This window comes from Bemisia tabaci, chromosome 1, assembly GCF_918797505.1.
Source record: "Bemisia tabaci chromosome 1, PGI_BMITA_v3".
In the NCBI taxonomy this organism is placed as follows: domain Eukaryota; kingdom Metazoa; phylum Arthropoda; class Insecta; order Hemiptera; family Aleyrodidae; genus Bemisia; species Bemisia tabaci.
The window spans coordinates 77,514,656-77,523,715 of NC_092793.1; the positions used below are offsets into that span (position 1 = coordinate 77,514,656).

At 36.3% G+C, this 9,060-nt stretch overlaps 1 protein-coding gene across 2 annotated transcripts; it reads right to left on the reverse strand.

Moving 5' to 3' along the window:
* Positions 1–445: 445 nt before the first annotated feature.
* mst (misato mitochondrial distribution and morphology regulator) lies at positions 446–8,836 on the reverse strand. 2 transcript variants are annotated; one of them, XM_019061291.2, is made up of 8 exons: positions 8,522–8,836; positions 7,290–7,373; positions 6,071–6,278; positions 5,168–5,409; positions 4,297–4,584; positions 3,105–3,418; positions 2,334–2,551; positions 446–1,222 (listed from the first exon to the last, which is right to left on the reverse strand). In XM_019061291.2, exons 1-8 carry the CDS (start codon positions 8,600–8,602, stop codon positions 1,014–1,016), a joined length of 1,644 nt encoding a protein of 547 aa, XP_018916836.2. In that variant the 5' UTR covers positions 8,603–8,836; the 3' UTR covers positions 446–1,013. The 2 variants fall into 2 exon arrangements, with proteins under 2 accessions (XP_018916836.2, XP_018916844.2); XM_019061299.2 differs by lacking the exon at positions 8,522–8,836 and adding an exon at positions 7,695–7,736.
* Positions 8,837–9,060: the final 224 nt, after the last annotated feature.

Consider the following 9,060-nt stretch of genomic DNA (forward strand, 5'->3'; position numbering starts at 1 on the left):
TGGAAATTTATTTGCAATTTTTAATCTGTAATTTATTTGAGATGGCTACATTACCCCATTATGGTTGTACAGTACATTACCTAAAAGTGCATATCAGTGCCCCAAAGCCAAAAGGTACTTAACTTACATTTTTGAAGAATCTATTTTGTGTCATTTTGGTGATCTCCAATTACAGTTTCTTGTGTGGAAAATTGGGTAGCTCTATCTCGCCGAGTATGGGATACGGAATTTCAGAAATTGCTATTTATATAGGAATCAATGAAGACAACGACAACATTTTTCCCTGGTATCTCGGAATGACTAAAATGGGGCTAGGTACCTTTTGACTCTGGGGTGCTTATATGTTTGTTAAAAGAAAACAAAACATATGTCCTGTGGAAAAAATCTGGAGAAGGCTGCCTAATATCAATTGTTATGGTCATGAAATTAAATGAAAAAATAAATATATTTTCAAAACTATTTTTAATGTTGGTATTAAAGACCCACGGTTAATTTTTCGACTTCTCTTAAGACTCCATGCAAATGGCCTCTTTACACTATAACGTACACGGTGACTGAAAGGGCTCAGATAAATTACGAGACAAAAATTCAAGTAAGATTGCATAAAATATTGTAGCAGCTAACAAACAGCATCCATTCAAAGCTGCAGCATTGAGAGCATTTAAGACACCAGTGAATTTTTTAACCTTTAAAATTTTCCTTTAGCAGACTATTTTTATGTATTGAGTGATTTTCACTCAAAAGCATTTTTTCATGAAAAGTTTCAGGAAAAAGTGGTTCAACCGGCAAGAACGAAGCCTTTTTTTATGATTGCCAGTTATGGAACATTTTTTGTTCAAGATTTTTTTTTTCGGAGGAACTTCTTTTCCCTGAGAAAATCTTAACAATACTTCGTTACCTTTATTATTTCACAAAATTCATTTTTCCAAGGTTAACTCTTACAAGTTTTGGAAGCCCCTTTGCCTGAGAAAAGTTCATGTAAGACGGGCGACTTAAAATCAATTTCTGCTCTATCAAATGAACATGTTATCGGAATAACATTCTGACAAACATAAAAGAGTCTCCTTTGCTTCTGAATAATCTTCCACTTCCAAATCTGATGTAGCTGATTTAAGGATCCGACGTAAATTCAGTCGACTGGCTTCAGAATGTAACGAGGATAACATGTCACCAGTTGATTTGGCGCTCTGTAACCCTGCTATGGACGAAGATTTTTCTACAGCTGTGAACAATAAAGAGTAAAGAGATTAAACTTCAGTGATGTCTATTAAATTTACTTTAAAGCCTAAAATGTAACTATAGAAACAAATTATTTCAGGGAGGAAAATTTAAAAAACTTTTTCTCAAAACTACATTTTTCTGATTGCCAACGGTAAACCATTTTAACACCGTTTGTTTTGATAATATTTAACTTCCTCTGGGTCAAGATATTACTAAAACTCAATTTGGAGGTATTAGGTCCTTGGGTCACATTTTCTAAAAAGCACAATGAGTCACTTGTGCTGGGCACAGAATCGTGTTCTGATGCTTGATTCTTGTAGATTAGCTAAAAATAATTAGATCTGCCTAAACAGCAACCTCCTGCGTTCAATATTAGTCGAGATATCGCCCTTTAAGTCAGGTTTTTTATGTCATCCACTGCGGTAATGACACGGCCTTGGTTTCTTTCACTTTGCTTCTATCTGAGTTTCACGTTGAACAACCAGCACAAATGTGTGTCACACCGAAAGATGAAAGCAAGGTGGAAAGAACCAAGGGTGTCACTACCGCAGTAGATGACGTCAAAAACTCGACTTTTCGAGGGGTGATATCTTGGTTGATATTGAACAGAGAAAGTTGCTGTTTGAACACGTCTTTTTATTTTTCGCTGATTTACAAGAATCAAGCATCAAAACACGATTCTGTGACCAGCGCAACTGACCCATTTTTTGAGAGTGGACTTTTAGATATAACTTTTCCTCCACCCTTATGACAAATTCACAATACTGAAAGACCCTCCCTTTCCTTGTAAATACTTAACACAGTTTTTTTAAGGCTTTTGTGACCTTCAGTGATAAGAAGCTAAAACAATAAGGATCAATATTCTTTCACACCTGGGAGTTGATCTCAAGTATTTTTGCAGGAATAGGGTGATTTGATGATGACCCAATGCGCAGTGAGAGGAAAAAGCCAGCCAATTACGAGCTCTCCGGTTGGTAAAATGTTGAACGAAAATATTTCATAATTTTACTGATACCCTAACGATTTAAGAGAGATTATTCCTCAATTTCTTAATATCAAAAGGTGATGTTCATTGAGCTGTCACGAACAAAATGAATTTTCAGTTTGCTCACCCATAAATGAAGGTCTAGGATTTGAGGAGAAAGAACCATCACGCTGTATGTGTTCTGAGAAAATATTGGGGTATGGTGCTGTCGTGGATATATTTTCCTCAATCGAAATCACTTGCGACGAAACCCCATCACACGAGAATGTCAGATAGGCATCCAGCATTCCAGCAGATGTAGTATGGTTGAAAAGAGGGTTACATTGGTCCTGCGGTCTTAAAATGCTGAAACATAGTTAATTTTAATGTGATACATACTTTAGATGAAATTGAAGAATGGGAGAAAATTCAGCAGCTGGTAAAACAGGCAAAGATCTAAAATTACACTGCTTAAGCTGACAAATTTAAAATAAATAAGAAACTTTGGAGTTGAATCATTATTGATACTGGTGTATGAGATCTTCCAGCTATTTGCCTAAGTTTGCCTTTTTTTGGCATGTTCTGACCTAAGCGAAACAGATATCGATGGTGAAACTCCCAAACTACGTATATCGATTTGCGACATTGCAGACTTCTTCTCATACTTCATTTTATAAATAAAGAACTACTTAACATCACTTTTTAAAAACTTCCATGATTTTTTCTCTATACAAAGCAAATTCTGAGAAAAATTCAAGGAATGGTGTTGACTTGTTCCTCCATTAAGTAATAAAACAGGAATGGGGATTTTCATATACCGCAAATAAGATACGCAGTTTGGGAGTTCTGCCATCAATGTGTAAAAAAACATTGACACGCTGAAATAAGCCAGAATTATTCAATTTCGATGAGGACTTACGTTGGGACAAGCTGGTGCTTTTGGATGCCCCTAACTGCTATAGATTGAAGGGCGACACTTTCATCCACCTCACAATGAGGCGTCAAACTTGACCACAGTGGTCCTTCCCACAGCTCCAGAGTTCTGAGTAGATTTCCATTCTCTCCGAGTGCAAATGGAAGAGAGAGGACAGCGTTTGCCATTTTCCGACCGGTAGGAGTGACAGAAGAGCAAAGATTCAACATTCGATAAGCATCACTTCGACGTCTGTAGTATAGGGATATAGTTTCGAGGTAAGATGCTAAAATCGCACTTGTGTGATAAGAAAAGTTTACCTACCAACATAAAAAATATTTTAATTAGAAGACCAGAAAATCGATTAAGCAATCATTAAAACTAGAGTACCGGGCAGTTAACAGTATTCATAGGGGGGATGGTTGAGACCTTGAATGAATGTAAGAGGCAAGCACATTTTTGAGTAATGTGAAAAAAATTGACCTCAAAGGCATAATTTTCAGCTCTACTCAGTTTAAACTTTTTGCAATCTATAAGACTCATTCAAGACAATTTGACTTCAGCAGAGCGGTTTTTTCCTTCAGGTTGTAACCCTTCCGATCTGCAAGACAGATAAAGAAAGGTGGTCGCATTTCGAGTTGAGCCGCCATTTTAAAGGCTGTGATGGGCAGAGGGTACATACTTTGCCATGCAATCAGGATGTACCCGAGATGTACCCAGAAATGTACCCAATGCAGCGTGACGTCTCATCGTCGGCAATATTCATCATGGCCGACGACAATCCGCCAAAACAAGTGTGCTGGGACGAGATAACACATGACCAGGATACGACCAGTGACAATCGGCGTGTTTAGGTTCATATTTTCCTCGCCTGCCTTGATTGACCTTGATCTCTCCTCAAATTAGGCGCAGAACTGCGGAAGCGTCGGCCATGAAGAATATTGCCGACGATGGAACGACTCCTCCAGCAAATTGTTCACCTGTGCTGTAGTATCGTTTTTTGAAGCGGGAAGCTTAAAAACACGCAAATTTCTTTCGCAGATTGTGAAGTTATGAGTGCATTTCAGACTTTGCCAATGCGCTCATCTTGATTTTTGAGACATTATTATCTATAAGTAACAACTCTTATTTTTGCTCTAGCAAAAGTTTGCAACAGGCCTATTAAAACTGTAATAACATATAAAGGTATCTAACTTACATCGTAATTAAGGTGCTGAAAATTTCTTCCTGGGCCGTACTGTCGCCACGTTGTGTTGTGGCAAGACATAGGCACAACCAATGAGGAAAATTCACTGGATTTGGCAAATGCCATGACTAGATTTACTATTCTCATAGACTCTTCGTCGGTCGAGTGACTGGAGCTGGTGGACATCAGTACAGGGAACGTCAGAACAGACTTGGAATTATATTCATCATTTAAGTACTGCAAAGCCTCGCCTGCCAAACCAGAGAATCCGTTTGTACTATCCATCAAAATTTGGAAGCCCTGAAAGAGGAAAAGGGATTCTTAGATGATTAGAATTTTTTTTTAAAAAACATAGAGAAAATCTCCGAAGAAAGGAACTCTCAATATAATTCGGCAGCCAATCCGCACGTCACAAAAGGAGCTGAGATGTGACTCTTTAATCGTCCCTTAATTGTTAAGAGATGGAATCTTGATTCATCCATCATTTTCATTGAATTTTCCATGATTTTGCAAACATAGATGACAAAAATTCCTCAACTTTCTCAAACAATAATTTACGTACAGGTATAGAAGGAAAGTAATTTTTCTAAACCTTTTTTTGTTTCAATTAACATTAAGCTTCTGTTGTTTTGTTTTTCCATCTTCCTTTATAATTTACGAACTGCAGATTAGAACAATTACCTAATTTTTTTTTACCAGAAAAAGAGAATCATAAGTAAACTAGTAAACATGTTGCCATTATCGAAGTAAGTTGGGGGAAAAAACAGTGAGCCAAGTTCACTAAATACTTTCAAAGGACACACGGATAAGAAAAAAAACTCAACTGACCCATTGGTACAGAGTGTCAAATTAAAGAGTGAAATAATAGAAATAGATAACTTACTTGCAAATTATCCGACTCTTCAACAAAAAGTCGACACTTATCACACCAATCTTCTCCAAAATTTGGCGAATTCCATACTTCTGAACCTTGAATGTAGGACTCAAATGGTCGATTGTTATCATTGTGCTTATACTCATTCACTATTGATAAAGTTCTTGGGTGGAATCTGGTTTTCAAGTAATCTGACCATACATTAATATCATTGTCTAATTCAAAAATCATTTTTCCATTCTCTGGAACGCCTGAAAAAGAAAAGAAAATACTGACAGGGATCGAAGATGAAGAGGTTTAACTGTGGAGGAGGATTTTTGATTTAAAGTTACTGATGTAATTGTTACTTGAAAAGAATGATCTATTATTTGAAAAAATAATTTTGGGTCCACTCTATATATGTGACTATTCGCAGGATAAGAGGCCTGGTATTAAGAATCTAAAAATCCTACATTAGATATCCCGACACAGAGGAGTGTTTCGTTTAAATTTTGGGACAAACCCCCCCCCCCCAAAAAAAAAAAAAAAATATCAAGTCAAATAAGAGGTATGATGGTAGGAAATTTGAAAGATTTAAAAGACACACTTAATGAAAACGTTATTGTTGGTTTTTTTTTTTTAAATCTTTGACTTTTTATCAGGACTTAAAATCTTTAGGATAAAATGCAACATTCTTTACTTTTGTGCCAGATTATTCTTACTTTTAGCGATACTATGGCGAATTTTCCATCCAAGACTAAGAAATCGAATTTTTAACTTTCCTTCCAATATATCACTCTCTGGAAAAATTTCCTTCACAGCCATAAGGTCACTTTGCCTGCAGACCATTAAAAATGTTTATTTTTCATCCTTAAAAAAATGTATCTCAAAAAAGAAATTTGTTTGTGAAATATCTATCTCTTGAAAGATTACCTTCGCCGTCCTCTTTCTCAAGGTTTTGTAAAAATTCATTTTTTACTGGCTGATCTGTTGTAACAACTTCAATCTTGTCTTCTTGCCATGGTATGGTCTCAGGCGAAGGAACTCCTGGATCATCGTACAACTCCCCGGATGTTTTTAAATGATTTAAACTACCATGCAAGTCAACAACAATAGCTCTAGGAGTAAAAGTGACCTCGTTCTGAAACAATCGAATCATCATGGAAAGTTATACAAAATGCGTAATTGAAAATCCAAATTCTTTTCTATAAGAATCTGAAAAGACTTTTGGTCTTTCGTTCCCCCATTACTGATGAAATGAAGAGCTAAAAGCGCTGTGTATTTTGACAGAAGAAACTTCTGTAATACCATAGTCCAGAGATGAAACAGCATATCTACGTTAGGAAAATTGCAAATTTCTTGTTTTATTTTATTTTCTCCTCAGGATTATTGATCATTGCTATTGAACATAATTTTATGGGTTTTCGCTCAGCCCTTTGAAGAATCTTCTTAGAAAATTTTGTAGGAAAATGTTCGGTAATCTTGTGTAAAGTCAATGAAGCAGCAGGCCTAAAATACAAAATTATCTAATAATAATATTATGAAGCATTATACCAAAATATTACAAACAGGTAACTGTAAATTGTTATACTCTAAGAGTTTTAACAACATTACCCCCATCATATAAATGGCCATAGTACCTAACTGGTTATTTCTGTTTGCGATGCTGCAGACATCCTGTCGTAATTATTTTTTGTTTAGAAAACTAGACAACCTCGGTTTCTTGCAAACTTCCTTGATTTTCTTCTATGTTAGCAGAACAATCTGTGCAAATTTCAAGCTGTAAAGTTGACTTGTTTCTCTTCAAAAAATAAAATAGGAGTGGAAATTTTGAAACATAGGAATAGAGATACATTGTTGTGCTCATTGGTCATCAAACCAATTATTAGGTCAATTATTATTGTCAGGTGTCACACCTTGTTTATAGGTGTCAAACCTTGGATACATTTGGTTGACTTTTTTAATTGTTACTGAGAACACTCAGTGTTTAAGTACAGATTGTAACTTGGCCGATCATGCTATTTTATAATCAGTTTTGGAACAGAATTCATAGGAAAATTATGAAAAATCTTGGACTTGAAGCAAGAGTACATAAGCTTTGCATACTGCTTGTAAGATTTACAGATTCAAAAGAGGAAGAAATAATTTTTACCCGGTGGTTGATGCCCTCCCTGTAGAGAACATCATGATTTATTTCAGAAGGTGGACTTGTGGGATCATAAATAAATCCAGACTCCTGGAACATCAAAGAAAAAAGAGATCAGTACACATGGAGAATCCTTCATCCCAAAATTAAACCCTCGGGTAACACCTGCACATCAAGAGGATCCTGAACCTACTGGCCCGCCTCCTGTCCCAGACATGTAAAATGTTGTACAATAATCTCCCTCTCTATACAATGAATCAGAACTGACCAAACAATTTTTTGTCAAAATGAGCGGTGCTGTGATCAACATATTCTCGTTAAAATGAGTTTTGATAGAGAGAAAGTACAGCATATAAGAAGTAAAGAGGCAAACAAAAAACAAAAAAACAAAAACAAAAAATTCTCACTGACTTTACTTCTTTGAATTGCGTAATTCATGCCGGAAAAGAATGTAGGAGGAGTGCAGGTATGAGGAGCTTCTGAGCAAAAGATGGAAAACGGGACACCAGCTTACATTACTTAGTAGGTATTGAAATCTTGCATCCACTGAAAAAGTTGTACTAATTCTTTAATCAAAAGCCAAAAAATATGTCATCGCTTTTAAAAATTTTGAATGCAAAAGAGTTACATTCGCTGCATATCGGAAACTTTCAGAGCAACTTGAGAGATACAATGAAATATATAATGAGTAATATACCAGTTTGAGTAGAGGTGTTGTCAGCTAAGTTGGCATTTGTTTACATTCCACTTGCATGAGATTAAAATGCAATTGTTCAATAGCAAACAAGGATTGGCCGCAGCCCAATCCTGAGCATAGCAAATCCTAGATCCCAATTGGACAACTGCATCACAGTTGCGAGCAAACGGAATGTAGACGAGTGCCGACTTGGCTGACGACACCTCTGGGCTTTTTATATGCATGTCACTGGGATAGACAAGCTATGTAACTGAAAGTAAATTTATGAGATTCTCGCAATTTTGTATTGCTATCAAAGCGCTAGTTTAAAAGGATATCGATATTAAGAGAAACTCTAGTTCCTCTCAGTAAACGCTTCTAGTATCTTCTGCTCACAAATACATATCTAAAATGGCTCCTGCCAATAAAATGCAACCACACAAAGTATTTGTCTGCCTGGCTTTTAGTTCAGATGGTGTTAAGGACCATTCAGTAAGTGCCGTAAGCACTAGTTTAGTGTTTAAAACAATGCACGCTTATGAATAAACAATCCTTCGTTTACCTGAATATTCCACCAGTGAGCTCCAACAAAGTTGGACTGGTGACCAAACTGAAGGGTTATGACTTCTCTGCCTGAACTCATTATGTATCACATCCAAACAGGCATCACATGAAGATCGGAGACACTCAAGGGTAAAACTTTGTTCGTCAAGCCAGCTATTCTCTGAACGACGATACAACTCAGAGATGTAATAAATAGCTGATGTGCTTTTATTACGTGATTTCTGCGACGCAATTGTGAAGGACAGAGATTTAATTATAAAATTAGTGGAGACACGAAACTGCATGTGAAGAGGTAGGTAAATATAAACATAACCTAGAAATTTTTTTTTTTTTTTTTGCTGGTTTAGTGGCTTATATTCCGTTGGAACCTACAGCCATCGATAGACAGTATTTATTGTCACAGAATATATAGGAGGTGGGCTACTTCCCCAAACGGTATTTTACCAAAATACCCAAGAAAACACCTAACCAAGAAAGAGGGCGCTGGTGTCGTTTTATGAAATACCTTCCCGGAGACGTAAACATTAGAAATTCTTA

Bases quoted from the DNA above. Each gene is read 5' to 3' on its own strand.
- mst (XM_019061291.2), bottom strand. From the start codon at position 8,602: ATGAGTTCAGGCAGAGAAGTCATAACCCTTCAGTTTGGTCACCAGTCC. The intron at 3,419-4,296 runs GTAAGTTAGATA...TTATGTTGGTAG, and splicing joins TTCAGCACCTTAATTACGAT to GTAAACTTTTCTTATCACAC. The intron at 1,223-2,333 runs GTGAGCAAACTG...TATTGTTCACAG, and splicing joins TCCTAGACCTTCATTTATGG to CTGTAGAAAAATCTTCGTCC.